We start from the raw sequence: 27,748 nt of genomic DNA on the forward strand, positions 1-27,748 counted from the left end.
TAATCTGTTCTAACAATGTAATAGTTGCTCAGCATCATGGATAGTAAGTGCTGGGGTCAGTTTTTTGTGTTTGGTTTTTGGCCATTGGAACAAGGATGTGGCAACACATCGTTGTGGTTTTGATTTGTATTTCCCTAGTGACAAATGTTAAGAAGCAACTTAAATATTTGATTGTTACCCTATATTTTGTTTGGTGCAGTTTCTCCTAAAATATTTTGCCCATTCCTACTGTTTTTCCTCCTCTTAATAGGTTTTATAAATACATATTTATTTACATATGTATACATATATATACATACACATATATACATGAAATTTATCCAAATTGAACTTCCAGAAAGGAAAACTATATCTACACTGGATAAGATGACAAACTGAACACTGTCAAAGGAAAGATTAGTGAACTTGAAAGCCTAACAATGGAAAAGCTATCTAAAATGAACAGAGAAATAGAAATCTGCAGAGGGACATCAGGTGGTTGACTACACATGTCATTACATGTGAATGAAAGAGAAAAAATGGAAGAAAATTGTCTAAATCTGATCAAAATGATTATCCCAGAGATGTAAGAATCCAAAACCAAAGTACATGTCTAATGGAGAAAATAACAAAACCTCATTGTAATCAAACTGGTTGCAGCCAGTGATAAAAAGAAAACCTTAAAGGGAATCCAGAGAAATGCAAGACACACTTGCTACCAGTTCTTTCAGGTCATAAACAATATAAACTAAAATATACTTGAAACAAGATCTTTCAAGAACTGAAAATAAAATACAATATGGATAGAATTCTATATCCAGAGAGGTATCTTTCAAAGTCAAGGAAGAAAATAATACTCCAGACCTAAAATGATACTAATAATGGTGGGTGATGATGATGATGATGATGATGATGATGATGGCAGGTCATGAATGTAAAAGATTGTCTAATGAGAGAAAGGAAAAGGAAAGGATAGTGAAGGATAAAGAAGATTTAAATATATATGTAACATACACACACATACACACATATGTGAAGCTAGCATAATGAAACTTACCAATCACTGCTTGAAAAAGCAGGGCACATGAATATAATAGAAGAGATGAGCTTGTCCAAAGTACACTGACTCTATACATCTCTGGAATTCTCTCTTGTAGTCTGGCAATGGTGGCTCTTGCTTATAATCCTAACTATAGGAGGCTGAGCTCTGAGGATCACAGTTCAAAGACAGCTTGGACAGATAAAATTCCCAAGTCTCTTCTGTCCAGTTAGCTAGCCAAAAACTAAAAGTGAAGATGTGGCCCAAGTGGTACGGTGCTAGACTGGAGTTCAGAAGTCAATTTGGGGGCCAGGAGTTTAGCCTAGTGGTAGAGTGCTTGTCTAGCATGCACGAAGACCTGGGTTCGATTCCTTGGTACCACATACATAGAAAAAAGCCAGAAATGGTGCTGTGGCTCAAGTGGTAGAGCTCTAGACTTGAGAAAGCCCAAGGACAATGTCCAGGCCCTGAGTTTAAGACTCAGGACTGGCAAAAAAAAAGTCAGTTTGGGCACAAAAAAAATAACAAAACCCTAGTATCATTCAGAATTTAATAATTATTAATTATTCATTAACGATTTTTTTTTGTGGGTCATGGGGCTTGATCTTGGCCTGGGCACTGTCTCTGAGCTCTTCAGCTCAAGGCTACCATCCTACCCTTGAGCCAGGCCCTACTTCCCAGTTTCTAGAGGTTAATTGGAGGCAAGAGTCTCAGGTCCTTTTGTGCCCAGGCTGGCTTTGAACCTTGATACTCAGATCTCAGCCTCCTGAGTAGCTAGGATTACAGGTGTGAGTCACCGTGCCCGGCTATTAACAATTTAATAAAATGTGAGGACTTACTACAAACCTTGAAGCAACTACTAAAATATCAAAGCAAAGCATTATGGCTAATAATCCAAGAATGGAAATGAAGTTAAATCATAAAAAGAATTTTAGGGCGGCCAGGAGTTTGGCCTAGTGGTAGAGTGCTTGCCTAGCATGCACGAAGACCCGGGTTCGATTCCTCGGTACCACATACGTAGCAAAAAGCCAGAAGTGGTGCTGTGGCTCAAGTGGTAGAGCCCTAGCCTTGAGAAAAATCCAGGGACAGTGCTCAGGCCCTGAGCCTAAGCCCAAGACTGGCAAAAAAAAAAAAAAGAATTTCAGGGGCTGGGAATGTTGCTTAGTAGTGCTTGCCTTGCATGCATGAAACCGTGGGTTCAATTCCTCAGTACTACATCAACAGCAAAAGCCAGAAGTGATGCTGTGGCTCAAATGGTAGAGTGTTAGCCTTGAGCAAAAGAAGCTTGGAGACAGACCCAGAGTGCAAACCCCAGTACTGGGGAATAAAATGAAAAAAATAATTTCAGTTATTTCCAAAGGAGACAGGAAGAGAGGAAAATCCCTCAAGAGCAGTTATGACAACAACAAAAAATAACCTAAAAAAAGATGGTAGATTTAAACTTAATCCTGCTATTTCTTATTCATTAATTAAATATTACAACTAAAAAGATAAGAATTTTCAGAATTTCTTAAATGGTAAATTTTATACTGTATTTATTTATTTATTTATTTTTGTCAGTTACAGGGCTTAAACTCAGGGCCTGGGCATTGTCTGAGCTTTTGTGCTCAAGAGAGCCATACCTGTGTTTTTGGTTTTCTGGTAGTTAATTGAACATGAGCATCTCCTGGACTTTCCTGTACAGGCTGGCTTTGAACTACAATCATTAGATCTCAGCCTCCTGCGTAGCTAGGATTACAGGTGTGAGCCACTAGTGCCCAGCTACACTCTGTATCTTCTTACAATGAAATTAATGAGATTCAGGGATCGAGTTTTTAGCTTCAGTTAATTATCTACAAATTGGTATTTGATTTAGTTTCTGAAAAATATTTGCACACGTTTGAAATATGTATATAAAATTCATATGATCCACTATGCAAAAAATTCATATTTAAGTACAGAAGACATAATCTTTGACTTGTTTGAATAGCCAATTTTGTTTTAAAACCTATATTATAAGCTACAGTATTGCCTATTAGGCCATATGAATGTAATTATCTTTTCTCACTACCAGGAGAAAAGCATTCCATTTTATACCTAAAGCCTATTTTAAGTTATAAATTAGATAACCCTTTTTGGTATGACAGCCCCGCAGCTTGAAATTAGGGCCTGGGTTGCTGTCCTGATTTTGTTTTTTTTTTTGCTGAAAGATATTGTTCTACTATTTGAGCCACAGTTCCACTTCCAGCTTTTTGGAGGTTAATTGGAGATAAAAGTCTCATAAATTTCCTGCCAGGCTGACTTCAAATCATGATCTTCAGACCTCAGTTTTCTGAATAGCTAGAATTACAGGCATGCGCCACCAGTGCCCAGAAAGCTAACCTATCATTGAATACTCTTCAATCACACATAATAATCAATTTATTTTTTTATAGGCTACTTACAGGATCACAATTGAATTCATAGAAACATACATTAAATGAAAAGCATGGGCCAACACTACCAAAATGATTTTGTTTTTGTCACTGACAGCATGCATGACACCGCAATTGTACTGTTTTGTTGGTTTCTTAAATATTACATATGTATTAAAGATACGTTAACATTTAAGAAATATGACACATTAAAGATGTTTTCTTTCTTTCTCTCTTTCTCTCCCTCTCTCCTTCCTTCTTTCCTTCCTTTCTTTCTTCCTTCCTTCCTTTCTCCCTCCCTCCCTCCCTCCTCTCTCTCTCTTTCTCCCTCCCTTTTCTCTCTTCCTCTTCCTTTCTCACTCACTCTTTCTCTCTTGCTCTCCTCCTTTCTTTCTTTCTTTTTTTCTTTCTTTTCTTTCTTTCTTTCTTTCTTTCTTTCTTTCTTTCTTTCTTTCTTTCTTTCTTTCTTTCTTTCTTTCTTTCTTTCTACCTAGGGCTTTGTGCATGCTAAGCAAGCTTTCTACCACTAGGCCACACTCCTAGTCCTAAAGAAGTTTTCTTTAAACAAAACTTTCTCAATTTATTTTCCTATATTATTTCATACAGAAATAACTGAATCTACAAAATAATAAATACAATTATCAACCCTTACGGCCTACAAGTAAATGCAAATTTTGCAGTGTGAGGAAAATAGTCTCTTTAACAAATAATATGCAGTACAGTATTTGAAATGTTTATTGATTATTTATATATTTTTTTTCTTTTTGTCAGTTGTGGGGGTTGAAGTCAGGGCCTGGGTACCGCCATCCCTGAGCTTTTGTGCTCAAGGCCAGTGCTCCACCACTTTGAACCACAGCACCACTATGTTTTCTGGTGGTGACTTGGAGATAAGAGTTTCCATTTCCTGCCTAGGCTGACTTCAGTTGGGGATCCTCAGATCTCAGCCTGCTGAGTAGCGAGGTTACAGGTGAGAGCCACCAGCACCAGGCTGAAATGTCCAGTATTATTAATTAAATGTTTAGCACAATTTCTATTGTCTTTCATATGCTACTAATTAAGCCTTCCAGTTTACTTGGTAACAACAATAGACTCTAAAAAATGAAAACGGTCAAAAGCCAAGGGTGTGTGTGTGTGTGTGTGTGTGTGTGTGTGTGTGTGTGTGGGTGGGTGTGTGTGTGTATCCTGGACTTGAACTGAGAGCCTGGGTGCTGTCCCTTAACTTTTTACTCAAGGCTAGCACTCTACAGTTCTACTTCTAGCCTTTTGGTGGTTAATTGGAGACAAGAGATAAGAATCTCATGTACTTTTCAGGGCCAACTGGATTCCAGCCCCAGTCCTCAAATCTCAGCATCTTGAATAGCTGGAATTAGAGGCCTGAGTCACTGGAGTCTGGTAAGATTTAAAAAATTATTTTATTAATTTACTTTATTATTAATATAGGAGTTGTGTACAAAAGGATTACAAGTACACGAGTCTGGTAATGCGTACACTTCCTTGCATACAGTGTCTTCTGTTTCCTCATTCTCTCCCAGTGCCTCCCTCCTGTCTCTACCCACAAGTAGTATAGTTCATTATTTTTGTTGTTGTTTTTGCCAGTCCTGGGCTTGAGCTCAGGGCACGAACCCTGTCCTTGGACTTTCTCAAGGCTAGAGCTCTACCACTTGAGCCTCAGCACCACTTCCATCTTTTTTCTATGTATGTGGTACCAAGGAACTGAACCCGGGTCTTCGTGCATGCTAGGCAAGCACTCCACCACTAGGCCAAACTCCTGGCCCCAGTATAGTTCATTTTTATCCATGTCCAGTGAACGCCACTGCTGCACTTTTTCACCCCTTTCCCTTCAAGTTCAGTACCCTCCCTCCAACCCTTCTGAAAATGTTCACTTGAAGACACCATGGATAAGATAAAGAAATCAGAATCATCAACAACTAAAAATTAAAAATCAGTGTAGTTTGTTTCAGTATATTATTTTATATTCAGTATATTTTTAATACAAATATGAAGTGGCACAAAGGCATGTGTTTCTCTCATAAGTGTATTCTCTTTAGAGCTCACTGTGTGTATGTAGAATCCTGTATAATTTATCATATCCCAGAGCATTTTAGATCTAATTTCCACATAACAGAGAATACGTGGGCCATTTGTCTCTCTAAGCTGGGCTTACCTCACCTAACATGATTTGTTCTAGTTACATCCATTGCCTTGTAAATGACATTGTTTTATTCTTTCTAATGGCTGTGTAAAATTCTATTGTGTATATAGGTACCGCATTTTTTGGATCCACTCATTTATTGGGGTCATGTGAGCTGGGTCCATATCTTAACTATTGTGAATAGAGAAACAATGAACATGAATGTGCAAGTGTCCTTATATCATGATGGAATCTAAGAGTTGTTTTGATTTGCATTTCCTTTATGGCCAGAGATGATGAGCATTTCCTCATGTGTGTCTTTGCCATTCTTCTTCTTCTGAGAAGTCTCTTCCTAACATCCTTGTCCATTTAGTAATAGGCTTATTAGCTTTGGGAGGGGTTAGTTTCTTGAGCTCCTTCTATATATTGGATATTAGGCCTTTGTCTGATGAATTGCTGATAAATATCGTTTCCCAGTTTCTTGGATGTCTTTCTAGTTTAGTAACTACGTCCTTAGCTGTGCAGAAACTTTTTATTTTGATGTAGTCTCACTTGTCAAATCTATCTGTTGTGCCTCTGGGATTCTATTCAAGAAGTTTCTGCCTATACCTATAAGTTCTAATGTTGCTCCATCTCTCACTTGCAGTAGTTTCAAACTTTTGGGTCTGTCACGGAGGCCCATTTTTAGTTTTCTGCATCCAGATGCCCAGTTTTTCCAACACTAATTATTGAAGAGGCTTCCCCCCCCCCCCCCACTTTATGTCTTTGGCTCCCTTAGCAAATATCAGATAACTTTAAGTGTTGGTTTTATTTCTGGGTCTTCTAATCTATTTCATCGATCTTTGGTTCTATTTTTGTGCCAATACTAAGCTGTTTTTGTTATTATGGCTCTGTAGTAGAGTTTGAGGTCTGGTATCTTGTTACCACCTGCATTGCTTTTTTTTTTTTTTTTTTTTTTGCTTAGAATTGCTTTGGCTATTCTAGGTCTTCTGTTGTTTCATATGAAGTTATGGATTGTTTTCTCTACTTGGTAAAGAATGTCATTGGGATTTTCGTGGGGATTGCATTGAATTTATATATAATTTTTGTCAGTATGGCTGTTTCACAATATTGATTCTACCTATCCATGAATATGAAAGGTCTTTCCATTTCCTGTGTCCTCTTTGCTTCATTTCTTTAGATTTTTATAGGTTTTACTATAAAGATCTTTTATGTTTTTGGTTAGGTTAATCCCTAGGTTTCTGTCTTTGTTTCTTTGCCAGTCTTGGGGCTTAAACTCAGGGCCTGGGCACTGTCCTTGGACACGTTTTGCTCTAGGCTAGTGCTCTATCACTTGAGCCACAGCATCACTTATGGCTTTTTCTGTGTGTGTGCTTTTTCTGTGTGTGTGGTACTAGGGAATCGAACCCAGGGCCTTCATGCATGCTAGGCTAGCACTCTACCACTAGGCTATGCTCCTGCCCCCACTTTTTTGAGGTTATTGCCCATGGAGTTGTTTTCATGGTTTCCCTTTCTACTTGTATATTGTTGACATACAGAAAGGATGCTGATTTTTGTGGGTTAACTTTATAAAACCTGCTGCTTTTCTGAAGTGGTTGATCAGGGATGAAGGTTTTGGTCCTTTAGGTATAAAATTATGCCATCTACAAATAGAAATAGTTTGATTTCTTCTTTCCCTATGTGAATCTCTTTTATGTCCCCTTCTTGCTTTATTGCTTTGACTAGGAATTGCAGAACTATATTGAAGAGGATTGAAGAGACTGAACCATCTTGGCTTGTTCCTGATTTTAGGGGAAATGGTTCTAGTTTTTCTCCATTCAGTATGATGTTGGCTGTTGGGCTGTCATATATAGCCATTATTATTATTATTATTATTATTATTATTATTATTTTGCCAATCCTGGGGCTTGAGTGCAGAGTCTGTACACTGTCCTTTTTTATTTTTTCTCAAGGCAGCTTCAAAGTCATGATTTTTCTTTTCTTTTCCTTTCTTTTTTTTTTTTCTTGTCAGTCCTGGTGCTTGAATTCCGGTCCTGGTCACTGTCTTTGAGCTTCATGATAGCTTCAGAATAATCAGAATAGCACGCCCCAGGACTGGCACCAAAAAAAAAATCAATCAGAATAAATCTATATTAGTCTTGTAAAAAAATTCTATTAAGATTCTGCAATAGGGGCAAAACAGCTACTATTCCAAATGTTCTAGAATTTATTTTTGAACCATTCTTTTTTTTTTTTCCTTTTCCTTTCTCTTTTTAAAATTGTAGGCCTGAAACTAGAATTCAAACTTGGTAGCTGGCACATTCACTTCTTGGCTACTGCTCTACACTAATTGAGCCATGTCTCTAATCTTTGAACCATCCCTTGATTAGTTAAAACTTTGAGTACAAATAATGACACAGAAAATTATTTTAGAGATCCACACTTAAAATTCCTGATATACATTAAGGTTAAAAAAAGTAAAGGTGATGTAGAGAGCGGTTGTAGTTACGTAAGTCAGGTAATGAATTTCTTTTTGAACGATGTCGTTCCTTTCCTTGCTCTGATATACATATTGTTGTTGTTATTATTATTTATTTATTTATTGTCAGTGAGAGGGCTTGAACTCAGGGCCTGGGTGCTGTCTTTGAGCTTTTTCACTCAAGGCTAGGGCTCTACCACTTTAAGTCACAGTGCCACTTCAAGTTTTCACGTGATTAATTGGAAATAAGTATCTCATAGATTTTCTGGCCTGGGCTGGGTTGGGTTAGAATCCTCGGATTTCAGCTTCCCTAGTAGCTGGGATTACATAGGTGAGCCACTGGTGCATGGTTTATTTTATTACTATCATTATTTTTTGACAAATTATTATTATTATTATTATTATTATTATTATTATTATTATACCAGTCCTGGGCTTAAGCTCAGGACCTGAGCACTGTCCTTGGATTTTTCTCAAGGCTAGAGCTCTACCACTTGAGCCTCAGCACCACTTCTGGCTTTTTTTTTTTTTTTTAAGAAAGGCTATGTCTTTTTATTTCTTTCTACTTCCCCTGACTTCCTTATACTCTAAACAAATGATTTCTTTTCCTCTTTGTTTTTTTTTTTTTTTTTTTTTTTTTTTGCCAGTCCTGGGCTTGAGCTCAGGGCCTGAGCACTGTCCTTGGACTTTTCTCAAGGCTAGAGCTCTGCCACTTGAGCCTCAGCACCACTTCTGGCTTTTATCTATGTATGTGGTACCGAGGAATCGAACCCAGGTCTTCATGCATGCTAGGCAAGCACTTTAACCACTGGGCCAAACTCCCGGCCCACTTCTGGCTTTTTCTAAGTATGGGAATCGAACCCATGCTAGGCAAGCACTCTACCACTAGGCCAAACTCCCGGCCCCAAATTTTGCATGTTGGCTTTTTTAACTTTATACATAATTATGTAGTCCTTTATAAAGAATAAAACTTAAAAACATCTTCAGCTAATATTCTTTTTTTGTTGTTGTTGGTTGTGGAACTTGAGCTCTGGGCCTGGGCACTGTCCCTGAGCTATTCAGCTTAAGGCTACTACCCTACCTCTTGAGCCACAGCACCACTTCCAGTTTTCTAGTCATTAATTGGAGATAAGAGTCTTGTGGACGTTAGTGCCCGGGTTGGCTTTGAACCGAGATCCTTAGATCTGAGCCTTCTGAGTAGCTAGGATTACAGGTGTGAGCCACTGCACCTGGCTCTTAAAAGTTTTAAGTGATTCAAACTACAAATAATAAAAACTAAGCTAAACTTTTTCTTTCTTTCTTTCTCTTTCTTTCTTTCTTTCTTTCTTTCTTTCTTTCTTTCTTTCTTTCTTTCTTTCTTTCTTTCTTTCTTTCTTTCTTTTTCTCTTGCTGGTCCTGGGGCTTGAACTCAATGCCTGGGCACTGTCCCTAAGCTTCTTTTGCTCAAGGCGATATATCGCTCTACTACTTGAGCCACAGCACCATTTCTGGCTTTTTCTGTGTATGTGGTACTGAGGAATTGAATCTAGGGCTTCATGTATGAGAGACAAACACTCTACCACCAAGCCACACTCTAAACCCCCTAACATTATTTCTAAAGTGAGTTTCTGAAAATTTTATACGTTGCTCAATTAAAAAATTATCTGAGCCAGGTGCTGGAGCCTCATGCCTATAATCCTAGCTAGTCAGGAGGCTGAGATCTGAGGATTGTGATTGGAAGTCAGCTCAGGAAAGGAAAGTCTATGAGATCCTTATCTACAATGAACTACTCAGAAAAAAAACCCAAAGGTGGCACTGTGGCTAGAGCACTAGCCTTGAACAAAAAAGAGCTCAGGGACAGCACCCAGGCCCTGAGTTCAAGCCCCAAGACTGGCACCAAAAATAAAGAAAGAAATGAAATTTTGTTGAGACAGAGAAAAGAAGAAAGGAAGGGAGAAAGGAAAGAAGGAAGAAAAGAAGGAATGAAGGGAGGGAGGTGGGAAAGGAGGGAAGGAGGGAGGGAGGGAGGAAGGAAGGAAATACATGGAGAAAAATCTGACTGCAAGAAGAATGGGCAAATTCAAGAGAAGAAGGAAAAAAGTCAGATACAAAAATTTTGAGTGACACTCATAATAGCTCAAAAGCTCTGTTCATATGTCCCTACAGGATTAGGCTAAGCTAAATGAACTCAAGGATATGGAAACAAGAGGTTTATTTTTGTCATTGTTGTTCTTAATGTACTATGTGAAGTTATTTCTTTTTTCTTCTTCTCCCCTTAACGTTTATCTCATGTTGTTATTGTATCTGACTTTGGTACTTGGTATATTGTATATATGTTTATTTGTGTATTTGAAAATGGGAAGGTAAGGGGAAAACAAGATGAGTGGGAAAAAAACACTTCCCATTTTCTAGGGGTTAATTGGAGATAAGAGTCTCAGGTTCTTTTGGGCCCAGGTTGGCTTTGACCCTTGATCTTCAGATCTCAACCTTCTGAGTAGCTAGGATTACAGGTGGGAGCCATCAAGCTGGGCTACAAATAGTTTCTTAACCACAATAACCTTATTTCAAAAACTAACAACTGCCATATTGGTAACTATGTAGACAATTGTCATATTGCTGCAGATTTGGATACCCACTCTAAATACCTCCACATCTGATTTAAAGTAGACTTACTTTCATTCAGTTTCCTTTTCTACACCCTTTCACAGAGGCCGATTTTTCCCTGATTGCATCTTGTTTTGTGGTAGGATGATAAATACATATTTTTTTGTGTGTAAGGTGTGCTTATATCAATGTCATTGTCTTTGTCTTGTTTTCCAGTTGTCTTCTCAGTCATGGTATTTGAGACTATCACACATCAAGATCTGCCTGTGATCAAGTGTGTTTTAATCAGTCATAAGAACAATGATTCATCAGTGGGGAAGCCATCATGGAATCCCAAGGTAAAGCATTAATTAAATTATAGCTTTTCTCTCTTTCCTTTTTCTTTCTTTCTTTCTTTCTTTCTTTCTTTCTTTCTTTCTTTCTTTCTTTCCCTCCCTCCCTCCCTCCCTCCCTCCCTCCCTCCCTCCCTCCCTTCCTTCCTTCCTTCCTTCCTTCCTTCCTTCCTGCCTTTCTCCCCCCCTCTCTCTTTCTGTTTTTTTTCTTTGTAAGCCTGTTGAAACCTGCCATGGCGGTGTAGGCTTTTCTCTTTAGGTATTTTGGTGTGTTGTGCGCGCTCATATCTGGCACAGCTTCAGCATCCGTGTCTCCACGTGATTCCCTCTGCACTTCACCAAGAACTAAGTATGTTAATTGAAGATAAAAGCCTCATGGACTTCCCTGCTTAGGCTTTGAACTGTGATCTTCGGATCTTAACCTTCTAACTAGTTAGGATTACAGGCATGAGCCCCCAGTGCCCAGCCAGGCAATAACTTTTTTTTCTATAAATTGTATTTTATTGTCAGGATAATTTATAGAGGGGTTACAATTACATTATCAGGTAATGGGTACTTAACTTCTTGAACCTTCTCATGTTTTTGTCCCCATTTCCCTCCTCCCATCCCCTCCCAATCATCTTGTTCCCCCCTTCCCTTCCCTGTTTCAAATAAACAAATAAACATATATATAATATACCAGGTAACAAAGTCAGATACAGTAACTTCCTGAGATTAACCATAAGTGGAAAAAAGGGATAAGAAATAACTTTACATAGTACTTTAAGAACAACAATCACAAAGCTAAACCTCTTGTATCCATATCCTGGAGTTCATTTAGTTTAGTCTCATCCTGTATGACCATATGCACGTAGCTTTTGAGCTCTTGTGATTCTTCCTTAGGAGGATCCTGGGGGCATGTGGCCAGGAGGGATCGCTACTGACTATTGGTGGGAGTATAAACTCTTTCAACCACTCTGGAAAGCACTATGGTGATTCTTCAAAAGACTAAACATAGAGGGGCCGGGAGTTTGCCCTAGCAGTAAAGTGCTTTCCCAGCATGCACGAAGACCTGGGTTTCATTCCTTGGTACCACACACATAGAAAAAAGCCGGAAGTGGTGCTGAGGCTCAAGTGGTAGAGCTCTAGCCTTGAGAAAGTTGAAGGACAGTGCTCAGGCCCTGAGCTCAAGCCCAGGACTGAAAAAAAAAAAAAAGACTAAACATAGAGTTCCCCTATGACCCCTATGACCCAGCAATTCCATTCCTTGGCATTTACCCAAATGTTCAGAAACAAGGTCATACTAAAGCTACTAACACAACGATGTTCATTGCAGAATTATTTACCCTAGGTAAGATATGGAACCAACCCAGATGCCCCTCAGTAGATGATTGGATCAAGAAGATGTAGTACTTATACACAGTGGAATTCTATGCTGCCATCAGAAAGAATGGCATTGCCCCATTATTAAGAAAATGGAAAGACTTAGAAAAAAATCAATATTATTTTCTTCATTCATAAAAGATGCTAGAAATATTTGGAGAAATAGGTCATTCTACAGTTAACATTCATATGAGAATCTAAAATAGTCTTATAATATGAGAAAGAAAGAAAGTACTCAATAAAAAGATAACACAATAATAAGAATATGGTATAAATAAACACAAGATAGTCCAGTCCATTTTGATGTGTGGTGTCAGGATAATATCAACTATAAATCATATCAAACAAAAATGGACTACAACATAGAAAATAAGTATATATATATATATATAGTAATACAAACAAATGTAATACAAACAAATGTTTGTGTCGATAAATTAGAAAAGAGAAACAAATTTCTTTTGGAAATAAAATTGCATACATAATTCCTTCAGGATGGTAGATCACAATTCACTACTTCTCTGGGTTGTTTATATATGGGGATGCCTTTCCCAAGAGTACAAAAGAGTAAAAAGAGGCATTCTGCAAGTGGGAAATTGAAAATCCTACCTTAGTCCTGTGACCAGCACTAATGTATTTTATTCTTAGCAGAGGCCCTTAAGCTGACGTAATAAGAATTGCATCATTCCTGTGGCTTCCTATCCAAAAATTATATGTAACTCATTTACAATTATAGAAAATTAAAAAAATGATTAATGGTCTACAAAACAAAATGTCAATTCGTTTTGACATAGTCAAAGATATTTGAAAAAAACACAAAAAGTTACTCAGGGAAAGTATTTGAAGTAGGTTAAGAACACATTATGCCTAAGTAGAATATCATGTTATACATCAGACTTTAAAACAGAAATCTAAGTAGAAATTATTGCATAAGAGTAGATCATTTACTGACAGTCCAACAAAATAAACACTAGGAAAAAGGTACATCAAAGAGATGGGGGGGGGGCCAAGAGGAAGAATGAAAATAGAAAAGGGGAAAAAGTAATAATAAAATTCAATTAAAAACCCCACAAAATTAAGGAAACTTAAGGCAGGGGTGAAGGTGGGAGAGGTGGGGAGAATGACAGAAGAGGTCATATTTATCAACATACCTTATATTCATAAACTGCTTTGCTGAACGACAACTTATTTATACAATTTAATGATAATAAAGAGTACATCAACATTTTCTCACGGATTGTGACCAAGTCACTATCATATTGGATCTGGAATGCCCCTAAAGGTCATTTGTCCACATGAGCACTGTGGAATTAAACCATTATTAGGAGGTGGTAGAATCTTTAAGAAAGAATCATATCTTAGTGGGAAGTTTTAAATCACTGGAGCTATACTCTTACAGGTGATTTGGGGACACTAGTCTCTATCTGCTTTACTTACCTAGTCATGATATTCTTATGCTGGTCACTGCCGCACAGGCCCAAGACCACTGTACCACCTGACAATGGATGGTATCCTCTAACACTGAAGCCAAAGTGAAATCGCTTCATTTTTATAATTTATTATATTATCTTTAAGTAGTTATACAAAGGGGGTTAAATTCACAAGTCAATTCATGAATAGCATGCATCATGATAAATGTCACCCCTTCCATTCTAATTAGGAACCTGGCCTAATTTTTCATAATATTCTCGATACGAAAGTTTCTCTTTAGTATTATCTAGAAATTATTACAGAATTAATCGTTTTATTAAAAGATTTTATTAACACTGATTTTTATATCATATTTCAAATGTCAAGTTTAACAAACAAGTATTCAAGAATGGAATCTCTACATGCAATCACTGGCACATAAATTTAAGAGCAAAATTAAAATTAAGCTGAGATTTTTTTTTTGTGGGTCATGGGGCTTGAACTTGGCCTGGGTGCTGTCCCTAAGCTCTTCAGCTCAAGGCTACTGCTCTACCCCTAGGCCTGAGTGCTGTCCCTGAGCTCTTCAGCTCAAGGATACTGCCCTACCCTTAAGCCAAGCCCCACTTCCTGTTTTCTAGAGGTTAATCAGAGATAAGAGTCTCAGGTCTTTTTGTGTCTGGGCTGGCTTTGAACCTTGATCCTAAGATCTCAGCCTCCTGAATAGCTAGGATTACAGGCGTGAGCCACCGCACCCAGCTTCAAGCTGAGATTTTGTGTGTCATAGATACATATCAACCTATTCAATATATCAGTATGTCTATAGACTATATATCCCATTATAGATTTATGTGTCTATATAGTTATATTTATATCTCCAAGTTCATGTCAATAACCTTGAGTATCAGAGTTTTGAGTCATCACTCTTGTACTGTTTACATTTAATATCCACATATCAAGGAGACCATGAGCCTTTTGTTTCTTTGGTCTTGGCTTATCTTACACAACATGATTTGCTCTAGTTCCATTGGCTTCTCAGCAAATGACATTATTTTATCTCGATCAGACAATAACTTTTAATATTTCTGTTTCTCTCTCATGGCACAGGGATTTCCCATTTTACTATTTTCTCTTTTCGTTTTTTGCTTAAATCATATTGGAAAGTACTTTTGCTTAGGATTGTTCTCTGTTAAGCAGATTTTGTTTTAAAAAGTACCACTCCCTGTGGAGTCCTTTTATATTTCATTTGGCATTTCATTTTCATATGCATCTTTTCCTTTCCTTTCCTTTTTTTATTAAAGAATTTATTTATTTTGTATTTTTATTTTTATTTTTATTTTTTGCAAGTCCTGGGCTTGAGCTCAGGGCCTGAGCACTGTCCTTGGACTTTTTCTCAAGGCTAGAGCTCCACCACTTGAGCCTCAGCACCACTTCCGGCTTTTTCTAAGTATGTGGTACCAAGGAATCGAGCCCAGGTCTTCATGCATGCTAGGCAAGCACTCTACCACTAGGCCAAACTCCTGGCCTATTAAAGAATTTATTAACGTTGATTTTTATATCATATTTTAAATGACAAGTTTAACAAACAAGTGTTCAAGGAGGGAATCTCTATCTTTTTTTTTTTTTTAATAGGTCTGAGACTGGGACTCGAACTTGATATCTGACACTTTCACTCACTGGCTGACACTCTACCAACTGAACCATGCTTCCAACCTGTTATAGACATTTTGATAGTTCTTTTGTGTGTATGTGTCTGCACACACACTGTGTGTGTGTTGGATATTAACTTCAGGCCTTGCACATGCTAAAGTTACCATTCTATCACTGAGATATGTCCTTAGCCATGAAAGTTTTTCATTTGTTTCAGTACTGGGGCTTGAACTCAGAACCTTGGCACTGTCCCTTGGCTTTTTGCTCAAAGATTTGCTCTACCATTTTATCTACACCTCTCCTTTCAGTTTTTTGCTGGTTAATTGGAGAGTAAGAGTCTCATGGACTTTCTTGCCTGGAGTCTGGCTTTGAGCCTTGATCCTCAGGTATCAGATTTTTTTTGTTTTGTTTGTTTTTTGGTGGGTCATGGGGCTTGAACTCAGCCTGGGCGCTGTAACCACTTTCTAGATAGCTAGGATTATAGACGTGAACCACCAGTGCCCAGCCAATTCAGTAAATGTTCTTGCCTTCCTCAGATATTCTCATCTTTCTTTCTTTCTTTTTTTCTCATGATAATCCAAACATTTATATTGCCACTTAATTTAGTCATTTTGTGGCAGGGTGACAGCTGCACAGACACCTGGGGCAGCTCTCAAGGCTTAAAGAAGCTACCAGTATTTGGGTTTTAAAGACACATGGGTTCACTCTATCCCAGCCTGCAACAGGAAAGAGACATCTCTATAAAATGTTTAGTTTGTGTGTTTAGTTTGTCTATTTATTTCATTTTACCTTTTTATGGTGGGGACAAGTAGGTGGTACTTGGGCCTGAATTTGGAGGTTTGTGCTCTTGCTTTTTTTTCTTTCACTCACAGCTTTTTTCTTCCATTTGAACCATGCGTCCAATCTTGAATTTTGTCAGCTAATTGAGAGAGTCTCAGGGACTTTTCTGTCCAGTCTGGCTTTGAGTCTTCAATCTCAGATCTCAGCCTCCTGAGGAGTTAAGATTACAGGAATGAGCCACTGGCAACCAGGAAGCTATTCAGAAAGTCTAAGATCTGAGGATTGAAGTTCAAAGCCCTATCAAGCAGGAACGTCTTTGAGATTCTTAACTGTGGTTAAATGGATCTGTGGTTCAAGTGGAGAGTGGTAGTATTGAGCATAATAGTTGAGGGCCAGTGCCAAAGTCCTGCACACCCCCTCCCCACACACACAAATATTATGGGCTGTAGACCACTGAACTGCAAAACAATAAATTTTTATTCTTTAATTTATTAGCCCCAGGTAATAAGTATATACCAATTTAAGGAATATTATTACAAACTTCCAGTCATGGCAAGTCAGCACCTGCATTAAGGGAGATTTACAAAAGAAAATTCTAAGCAGATTTCCTCATAGGCTCATCGCCACTATCATACCCCTTACCTGTTTTAATAATTGAAATTGTTTGAAGGGTGAGGCAGCGGCTTCTACTATTGCACAACCCGCCTCCTACCTTCCTCACATGTGTGATCCAGTGTATTCCTGAGTACGTACTGCCTCAGGTGAAAAGCAGGCTCGATCTGACTCTGGTTCACTTGTTTTCTACTGGATAGCTTCACTTCAGCAGCACCTGAGGTAGGGCAAGACCATCTGCTGGGTCCTCTGGGACCAGAGAGGGCAAAGGAAAAAAAAAATACTGATCTTATCCTTAAAGAATGTGTTTCACAGGAAGAAGTAACTAACAATCCAGGTGAAATATGATGTGTTCCTTAAAAAGATAGCAACTACTGTAGAAGGTAAACTTGTTTCTCTTTTCTCCAGAGGACTGTAAGCAATATGACTTTCAGTCTGCTCTCAATGGGTCACACATGGAGCATTGTGTGACATCTCCACGCATGCATTTGACACAAGACTGCATTGTTGTGAATCCACATTGTTCTATCTATAACGCAGGTTTCAGAATCCCCAGAAGATCTGGGGTGTACGTTGAAGCCTGAGCGCACAGGGACAGTGTACGAAGCTGCCACAGTGGAAGTGGATGAATCCGCCTCTATCACACTGCAAGTGAGACTTACTACTCCAGGGAACATTTCCTGTCTCTGGCTCTTTAAACACAGCTCCCTGGATTGCCAGCCGCACTTCGATGTGCAAAACAGGTAAGAGGAGTGAGGAGAAAGATGGTTGCAATGCTTTGTTATATGTCATGTACCTAGACTTTCTCTTCAAGTTTCAGTCCGTGTCTGTTAGAAGTCTTTTTAAGATGTATTTTTTGGTGCTGGTCCTGGGACTTGAAGTCAGGGCCTGGGCACTATCTTTGAGCTTTTTTTGTACAACAGTAACAACTCTATCCCATGAGCCACATCTCCATTTCCAGCCTTTTGCTGAGTAATTGGAGATAAGAATCTTACCTGGACTTTTCTGTCCAGGCTGGCAAGAAACCACAATCCTCAGACCTCAGTTTCCAGAATAAGTAGGATTACAGGTGTGAGCCACCCAGCATCTGGCTGCCTTTCTTTATAATTCATACGGAATGTTCCGGTGCCCTATAGCTGCAGAGAAAGCATTGCCTTTCTAGGACTGATGAGGCAAACGTGAGGCAAACGTTACCCAAACGTCCTAGAGCCAGTAACATGCTCTGGTCCATGCGCTAGAGAATATCTCTGTGGCTGATGTGACCACAAGGAGACTGTTTGTTCTTATGAAGGCAAAGACTTTTTTGAGCAGCTTTCACGATGGAGGATTTAATTTTGAACTTTAGTTCTAAATCTTGAAGCACATTCATTTTCTTTTCCTCTTTTGAGGCTGTATTACTTCTGCTTTTTAATGATGTGTGTGTGTGTGTGTGTGTGTGTGTGTGTGTGTGTGTGTGTGTGTGTGTGTGTGTATTTGCTGTCCTGGGGCTTGAACTTAGGCCTGGATACTGTCCCTGAGCTTTTTTTTTTCATGTATTTTTTATTGTAATTAATAGAAGGGTTACATTATATTCACCAGATAGAAGGTGCATTACCTCACATACATTGATACCCTTTCTCATGTCTTGGTCCCCATTTCCCTCCCCCACCCCCGCCCCTCATCTTGTTTTCCCCCCTTCCCTATCCAATTTCAAATAACCAAATATGCATATATACAATATATCAGATAATGAGGTGAAATACTGTAACAGTATGAGATAGCCAAGGGACAGCAAAAGAGATGAGAGATAACATAGTACATTAAGGACAACAATTAGCCTGAGCTTTTTTTTTCAATTACAAGATTTTATTGACATTGATTTTTTTTACATCACATTTTACATGTCAAGTTTAATAAACAAGTATTTAAGAATGGAATCTCTGTATGCAATCACTGGCACATAAATTTAAGAGCAAAATTAAAATTAAACTGAGAGTTTGTATGTCAAGATACATACTGATCTATATATCAATATGTCTATAGAATATATATCCCATTATAGATTTATATGTTATATAGTTATATTTATATCTCCAAGTTCATGTCAATGACCTTGGGTACCGGAGTATTGAGTCATCGCTCTTGTACTGTTTGGATCTAATATCCACATATCAAGGAGTCCATGTGCCTTTGGTCTTGGCTTATCTCATTCAACCTGCTTTGCTCCAGTTTCATCTACTTCCTAGCCAAAGCCATTATTTTATCTTGTCTGGTGGCTATGCAGAATTCCATTGTATATATATATATATATATATATATATATATATATATATATATATACCACATTTTTTGTATCCATTCATCTGTAGTGGGGCATCTGGGTTGTTTCATCTCAATTTTAAACAGTGCAGCGATGAACATGGCTGAGCAGGTGTCTTTATCATATCCTGGGTTATGATGCTCATCCCTGAGCTTTTTTACACAAGGCTAGCACTCTATCACTTGGGCTACAGATCTGTTTCTGGAGTCTTAGTGGTTCGTTGGAGATAAGAATCTGATTTTCCTAAATATGAGAAGGGGTATCAATGTGTGAGAAGTAATGCACCTACCTGGCGAATATAACTGCGACCCCTCTATACGTTACAAGAAAGAAAGAAAGAAAGAAAGAAAGAAAGAAAGAAAGAAAGAAAGAAAGAAAGAAAGAAAGAATCTGATTTTCCTGCCCAGGCTGGCTTCAAACTCTGATTCTCAGATTCCAGTCTTCTAAGTAGATAGAATTACAAGCATGGAGCCAAGCACCATTGGCTCACACTTGTAATCCTAGCTACTCAGGAGGCTGAGATCTGAGGATCGCTGCTTAAAGCCAGCCTGGGCACAAAAGTCCATGAGATTCTTACCTCCAATTATTCACCAGAAAACTGGAAGTGGCGCTGTGGCTCAAAGTAGAAGTGCACTAGCCTTGCTTTGAAGAACTCAGAAACAGAGCCCAGGCTCAGAGTTTAAGCCCCATGACTGACAAAAAATAATAATAATAATTACAAGCATGAGCCACTGGAACCCAGATTTATAGTTCCTTTTATTTTGGGATTGAACCAAAACACTGCTATGAAGAGTTTTGGTTTAGGGGCTGTGGAAGTGCTGTGTGGCAGAGAACTTGCTTAGTATGTACAAGGCCCTTCATTCCATCCCAATACTGCAAAGAAGGAAAATAAGAAGGTTGGCTTAAGTCAGGTGTGGTGGCTCACACCTATACTCCTAGCTGCTCAGGAGGCTGAGATCTGAGGAACTAAGCTTCAAAGACAGCCAGAGGAAGAGGAAGAAGAAGAAGAAGGAGAAGGAGAAGGAGAAGAAGAAGAAGAAAAGAGGAGGAGGAGGAGGAAGAGATTGGCTTAAAGAAATAGCGTGGTGGTCAGGAGTTTGGCCTAGTGGTAGAGTGCTTGCTTAGCATGCATGAAGCCCTGAGTTCGATTTGTTGATACCACATCCATAGAAAAAGCCAGAAGTGGTGCTGTGGCTCAAGTGGTAGTGCTCTAGCCTTAAGAAAGTCCCAGGACAGTGCTTAGGCCTTGAGTTCAAACCCCAGGACTAGCAAAAACAAAAAGAAAAACCAAAAGAAAGAAAGAGCGAAAGAAAGAAAGAGCGAAAGAAAGAGCCTGGTAACTTTAGGAGGGAGTGCTAATGAAGAGTGTGAATGAGTGTGAATATGCTGGGTCTAGTTTATCTGCACGTGGGATAGGGAAGAATGATAGAGGAGGTGAGGTCGATCAGGGCACATTGTTTACATGTGTGGAAATTAGCCCTCCTTAATGACTAATGTATGTTAATAGAAAAAAGTTACATGCTATGCACTATTGGCTTGCTAGGTAGGCACTCAATCACTGACCCTCTCTTCTAGCACTTTTGGTGATTTTTTGTGTATGTTTATTTTTTGTCGGTTGTGGGGCTTGAACTTAGAGCCTGGGCACTGTCCCTGAGACTCTTTGTGCCCAAGGCTAGTGCTCTTCCACTTGAGCCACAGAGCCACTTCTGGTATTTGAGTGGTTTATTGGAAATGAGTCTTTTGGGGACTTTTCTGCCCTGTCTGGCTTCAAACCACAATCCTCAGTCTCAGCCTCCTGAGTAGCTAGGATTACAGGCGTGAGCCGCCATTGCCTGGCGATAGGTTATTTTTTGAGAGAAAAATCTCAAGTCCTTCTGGAATGTGACTGGACTTCTAGCTGCCTATTTGGTCATTAGGCTTCCAGATGTATCTGGAATGAGTGTCTCATCACAGCCTCATAGCCAGGCAGCTCACGCCTGGAATCCTCATTGTTTAGAAGCTTGAGACCTGAGGATTTTGTTTCCAAGGCAGTCCAGATAGAAAAGTCCATGGAATTCCTATCTCCAATTAACCAACAAATAGTTGGAAGTGTAGCTCTGGCTCAAATAGTAGGCTACTAGCTGTAAGCAACAAAACTTAGAAAGACACAAAGTTTCTGAGTTCAAGCTCCAATCCTGATATTAAAATAAGGGGTTAGGGGAACTTCATGAGCCTTTCTGTTCTGGTTGTCCTTGAACCTTGATCTTCTTCATTTCAGTGGCTCATACTTAGAGTTACAATCATGAGCCCCCATTACTTGGCTGGAATTGTTTGAGTTCTTTAGAGAGGACAGTGAAGACACCAGAATGTTCTTCATCTTGGTACATCTTGGTCTGCAAATGGGGAAGTGAAGCTGGAGGCCAGGAGACTGGGTAAATTTGAGAAGAAAGGCCTTGTCTCTGAGGCCACTGCCAATGTGCCTGTATCAAGGTTGTGCATTTCCACATGGAAATGCCTCTCCCTCTCCCCCTCCTTCTCTCTCGTTGATGTGTGTGTATTGGTACTGTGTTTCAAGCTCGGGGGTCAGGATTACAGGGGTGAGCCACACCAGTGCCCCATTCGTCCCACTCTTGGAAGAGAGGGGAGGTGAGTGTCTGTGGCTCACGCCTGTTGTCCTGTTTACTGAGAAGGCTGAGGTCTGAGGATTGTGAGGGTGAAGGTTGTGAAGCCATCCTGGGCAGGAAAGTCTGTGGGACTCTTACCTCCAACTAACTAGCAAAGAAGCCAGCAGTGGTGGTGTGGCTCAAATGGTAGAATGTCATCCTTGAGCAAAGAGGCTCAGGGACAGTGCTTGGACCCAGAGTCAATCCTCAGGACTAGGGGGAGGCAGGAGAGAGTCAAGGTCAAACCAACTGTTCAGACTGAGTGTTGGCACAGGACAGAAGCTGCAACTCTGGTGTCACTGTCACGGGAGCCACCAACCTGCTGTGACGCAGTGTGAAATTTTATATTCTTTGTTTCACATTTGGAAAGTAACCAGTTCTCTTTCCTGTTTTGCAGAGGAGTCGTGTCCATGGTCATTTTGAAAATGACAGAGACTCAAGCTGGGGAATACCTACTCTTTATCCAGAGTGAAGCTACTAATTACACAATATTGTTTACCGTGAGTATAAGAAGTAAGTCCAGTTTGTTAGCTACTAGGTATTCCCAGTCTTTCAAAACACCATGGCTTCTCTCAGCATGAAAGTGGATTGACTGAGTTCATTTCAGACTGCCCACATGTCTACTTCCCACTGAGAACTGACATCTGACATCCCTTGGGATCTCAGATGGTGTCCTTAAAAACTCAGCCATACTTTGTTCAAGACCCCTTCTTCTTCCTCTTCTCCTCCTTCTCCTCCTCCTCTTCTTCCCCTTCTCCTTCCCCTGCTCCTTTTTCTGGTATCAGTTCTGGGCTTGAACTCAGAACCTTTGCTTTTCTGTTCTTGTTTGGGTTCTTCATTCCAGACTGGAGCTCCACCACTTGAGCCACACCTTCACCTCTTTCTTTTTTGCTGGGTAATTGGAGATAAGTTTCCCAGATCAGTTTGTTCAGTTTGGTGTGTGTGTGTGTGTGTGTGTGTGTGTGTGTGTGTGTGTGTGTGTGTGTGAAAGAGAGAGCCAGAGGAAGAAAGAGAGAGGGAGAGGGAGAGAGAGAGAGAGAGAGAGAGAGAGAGAGAGAGAGAGAGAGAGAGAGAGAGAGAGAGCATGCATGCATGCATTTCAGTCCTAGAGATGGATATTTTTTGTAGTTAATTGGAGATAATATTTCAGGACTTTCCTATCTGGACTGACTGAACCACAATCCTCAAGATGTCAGCCTCCTGAGTAGCTAGGGTTACAGATTTGAGGCACTGGTGATGGGCTACTCCTTTTTATGTTTGTTTTTGCTTTTTTCTTTTCCTTTCTTCAGTAATGGGTGAATGATAGAATAGAACTGGAAAAAAATTGACTTTTGACCTTGGAAGTCTTAGGTCTTTTTTTTTTTTTTTTGCCAGTCCTGGGGCTTGAACACAGGGCCTGGGCACTGTCCTTGGACTTTCTCAAGGCTAATGCTCTACCACTTGAGCCCATAGCACCGCTTCTGGCTTTTTCTGTGTATATGGTACAAAAGAATGGAACCTGTGGCTTCGTGCATGCTAGGCAAGCACTCTACCACTAGGCCACACCCCCTTTTTTTCTGTCCCCCCCCCTTTTTTGGGGTCAGTTGTTGGGCTTGAACTCAGGGCCAGGGAGAACGTTTACTTTCTTTTTTTTCTTTTTCCTTTTCTTTCTGTTGAGCTTTTTCACTCAAGGGTAGCACCCTACCACTTTGAGCCATAGTACCATTTCTGATTTTTGAGTGGGTGATTGGAGATAAGAGTCTCATAGATGTTCCTGCTCAGGCTGGCTTCAAACCATGATCCTCAGATCTCAGCCTCCTGAGTAGCTAGGATTACAGGAGTGAGTCACCAGCACCCAGCTTAGGTCTTACTTTTTTTAAATTTTTAATAGCAATGCTGATGTTTGAACTCAAGGCTTGTCTCTTGCTAGGTATTCTTTCACTTGATCCTTACCTTTAGTGCCGTTTCCTGCTGGTTATTTTAGAGGTATGGTTTCTTGAACTCTTCTGCCTAGGCTAGCATTCAGTCTAGTTCCTCTAGTGCTCAGTTGTGCTGGTTCAGTTGTTAGAGCTCCTGGCATCCTGATCCTAGATTCTAATCATGCTTTCTATATTGCCACATTTGGCATTTCCCTGAACATCTCTGGGTGTCAGTTTCCTACCAGTAAGAAGATAAAAACACATCCCTTCAGCTGGGCACTAATGGCTCATGTCTTAATTCTAGCTGCTTAACAGGCTAAGGTCTGAATATAATGATTTGTAGCCAGCTTGGGCAGGAAAGTCTGTGAGCCTCTTACCTCCAATTAACTGTCAAAAAGCTGGAAGCAAAGGTGTGGCTCAAGTGGTAGATCACCAGCCTTGAGCAAAATAAAGGACAGGATCCATGCCCTGAGTTCAAGTGCCAGGCACAAGCACACACACACACACACCAACAAAGCAAAACAACAACAGCAATATACATACCGTACAGGATTATAAGCTTTCTATGTGACTCAACAAAAACATCCAATATGACAAAACTATTTAATGGCTTAGCTCCTGGCCACATGTGGTCATTGAACACTTGAGTCATGGGTTGTGTAACTGAAAAATCAATGGGTTAGTTCTATTTTAGCTTCCTTGGCTACACATTGGCAGATGGTACCAGGCTCCCTTCTTCCTTGTCGGTAACTCAAATGCACAAAGCTGGGTTGCAGTACCTGTGTGCACAGTCCACTGACTCGCCCTGGGGGTCAGGAGTGACCACAACTGCCCATGAACATCAACACATGGGCTCACATGCAGAGAGACATCTGAGAGGCAAGACAGGTGAGAGTCAGATTCCTGGAGGTCAGCTGACTGGGGTAGAGGTTAGGATGTTAGGCTCCAATCAGACTCTAAGGCAGAACCAGGGAAAGTCAAAACGTTTTGGAAAGCCCTTTAGTTACTTTGAAACCCATAGGACCAGATAGAGCTCAACGTGCTAAATCCCAGAACTGTCCTGAGTTGTCTTTGCTTTGGGTTGTGATTGCTGTCCTCTTTCTTATTCTTTTTTTTTTTTTTTTTTTTTTTGATTGTGGGACTTGGACTCTGGGCCTGGACACTGTCCCTGAGCTCTTCAGCTCAAGGCTATTGCCATACTCCTTGAGCCAAGGGACCACTTCCAGTTTTCTGGTGGTTAATTGGAGGTAAGAGGCTTACGGACTTTAATGCCCTGGTGGGCTCTGAACTGCGATCCTCAGATCTCAGCCTCCTGCTGAGCCACTGTACCCCGCCTCTTGTTCTTCATCCCCCTTTTCACAGTGAGTCTGTGCTCTGGACTGGAAGTGACTACTAAATCTCTCCTCCTTTTCATTTTTCTTTCTTCCCCTTCTCCTCTTTCCTTCTTTTCCTCCGTTCCCTCTCCCCTCCTCTAGCCACTCCTTGGCCCCTCTTGTATTTTCTTTTGTCCCTCCCTCCCATTCCTTCTCCTCCTCTCCTCTCCTCCCATTTCCTTCCCTCCCCTCCCCTTCCCTCTCTTCTCTTCCCTCTTTTCTCATCCTCTTTTCCCTCTCCTATGTCTTTTCCCTCCCCTCCTCTCTGTCCTCCTCCCCTTCTCTAAAATCTTGACAGTGTTCATGAATATTCAATGTCTATCTTATGGAAATTAGTAGGTTATTCACTTCATTTCTGCATTTTTTTCTGGTGAATATGGAAAAAATAGGACAAGATAGTAAAGAACTTGAAATTTGTTAACTGAGCAGCCCAGGGAATGTTGAATGTGCAGAAAGAAATAATTTTGAGGTCAGAGGTTAATTAAAGTGTAATAGATGAAATTCTTCCAGGTTCTGAATTAGGAAACCCGGGTTAACTAGTAATAATGTCATGGATGCTAATTATCTCCCTTGACCTTGAGTTCTAATACTAAATATTTAAAGGGTTAACACATAGAAGCAAAGCTACATTAAAAAAAAAATAATCAAGAGGGTAGAACTGGGACAACAGGTTGGAAATGACAGGGACAAAAAGCAAAAACTACCACAACTGGGAAAAAGATACTTGCAGTTTACAATAAACAAAGGATTAATAGTCATAATATGTAAAGACTAAGCAGCAAAACTACTGTAATAAACTACATGTAATATAAACAATTTGTACTATTTGGTTCAAGCTAGCAAAGTTATTGAGACTCAACCAACCAGTTCAGTGTGGTGCTGTACATCTATAACTGCAGCTACTCAGAAGGCATAGGTAAGAAGATTGTGGTCCAAAATATGAGACCCTGTCTGAAAAATAACCTAAAGCATAAAACAGTCTGGAAGTGTAGCTCAAGTGGTAGAGTTCCTGCTTAGCAAGCATGAAGCCCAGAGTTCAAACTCTCGCATAACCCCCCCCCCAAAAAAAATAGTAGAAAACTTGAATAATTTGGACATCTGTTGGTGGCTTATACCTCTCTTCATAGCTATGTGGGAGGCTGAGTTTAAGAGCACACAGTTGTGGTGAGTGCCTATGCAGGAAGCAAGTTCTCCAAAAGAACTCAGTCCCCCACAAAGGACTGGAGTCATGGCTCAGTGATAGAATACCTGTCTCAGAAGCAGAAGGCAAGTGGATGACCCCACCCTGGGATATGATGACAAAAATCTTATAGGCAAGGCCTGTAAGCCCAGTACTAGCGAGGCTCGGGCAGGATGAGTGTATGTTTGAGGCTGGGCTGGTATAGAGCCTTCTTAAAAAAAAAATAGAAAGGGATAAGAGAGGGAGGAGGAGAAGGTAAGGAAGAGGGAAAAGAAAGGAGGAGAAGGGCGTGTGTGTGTGTTGTGTGATGGACTAGTCTGAATGGGAGGTTCAACTAAGCCTCTCAATTTGGTTCCAATTCTAGCTCCATCTTACTCTATTTCTCCATTTCTTTGTCATAGTATTTGTATTCAGTTGTGTATGAAGTTACAGAAAAGTTGTCTTACCGTATCCATTACATAGAGGATTTAAGCTATCATTTCTAGTTTCCTTATGTGTATTAGCATTGGTGTGTTCACCTGGCTTCACTCCTCTTGCTTTGTTGGTGTGGATTAGTGAATCACCCAGAGAAACTGGCCAAAAGAACATATATTAAAGATGGCATTTTTACTAAGAATTGCATTTCAACTATTGGTTGAGTGAGAGAAACTGACATTTTTTGTGGTGCATCTGCTTAAAAGGCATTAAACTAAAGATTTCACTTAAAAAGATGTAGAATTCTCTGGGGCTGGGAGTTTGGCCTAGTGGTAGAGTACCTGCCTAGCATGCACAAAGACCTGGGTTGGATTCCTTGGTACCACATTCATAGAAAAAGCCAGAAGAGGTGCTGTGGCTCAAGTGGCAGAGCTCTAGCCTTGAGGAAAGCCCAAGGACAGTGCTCAAGCCCTAGAACTGGCAAACAAAAAATACATAGAATTCTCTTTTGAGGGAGACAATTGGGTTTTTTTTACTATCATAAAATATTTATCATGTATGCTGCTTTAGATGCATTGCTGTATACATTACGAAGACCTTATTTTAGAAAATTGGAAAATCAGGACGCACTGGTCTGTGTATCTGAGAGCATTCCGGAGCCTGTTGTGGAGTGGGTGCTGTGTGACTCGCAAGGAGAAAGGTAGGACACGGATAAAGGTAACTGCCATTATTGCCTTGTCTTTGGTCCTTTTCTTTTTGTGCCATTACTGGGTTTGAACTCAGCATCTCCCACTTTCCCTTAGCTTTCTTCAATGAAGGCTGGGACTCTGCCCTGTGAGTCACACATACCCTCACTTCAGTTTTTTTATTGATTAATTGGAAACAGTCTCTTGAATTTGTCTGCCCGGGCTGCCTTCAAATGAGGACCTCAGCCTTCTGTGTAGCTAAGATTACAGGTGTAAGACATTGGTGCCCACAGATCCTTTTCTAATATAGCTGGTCGCTAACTGTAGGTGGAAGTAGGTAACAGGTAGGTATAATTTACTTTTTCACCATCTCAACAGAAAACTTTGGTTCCCTAAACATGAAGAATGACTGGTATGGGATCAAGATAGGGGACTGTTAAGTAAAAGAGTTTTTGGGATCTCCTCAAATCAACTACAGCTCCCCCCCCAATACATATTATGACCATTATAGTCATTTCAATTATAATGCT

The 27,748-nt window shown here is 39.9% G+C and overlaps 1 protein-coding gene across 1 annotated transcript in view; it reads left to right on the forward strand.

Annotated features, from left to right (window-relative positions):
• Positions 1-860: 860 nt before the first annotated feature.
• Positions 861-27,748, forward strand: part of Flt3 (fms related receptor tyrosine kinase 3) — a 71,244-nt gene continuing 44,356 nt past the window's right edge. Inside the window, exons 1-5 of the mRNA XM_090341805.1 lie at positions 861-900; positions 10,800-10,921; positions 17,267-17,469; positions 22,065-22,180; positions 27,103-27,232. Coding sequence (XP_090197931.1) covers positions 861-900; positions 10,800-10,921; positions 17,267-17,469; positions 22,065-22,180; positions 27,103-27,232 — 611 coding nt within the window. The remainder of the gene's footprint in view (positions 901-10,799; positions 10,922-17,266; positions 17,470-22,064; positions 22,181-27,102; positions 27,233-27,748) is intronic.

This window comes from Megascapheus bottae, chromosome 11 (assembly GCF_031878675.1).
Source record: "Megascapheus bottae isolate mThoBot1 chromosome 11, mThoBot2.hap1, whole genome shotgun sequence".
Taxonomy (NCBI): Eukaryota; Metazoa; Chordata; class Mammalia; order Rodentia; family Geomyidae; genus Megascapheus; species Megascapheus bottae.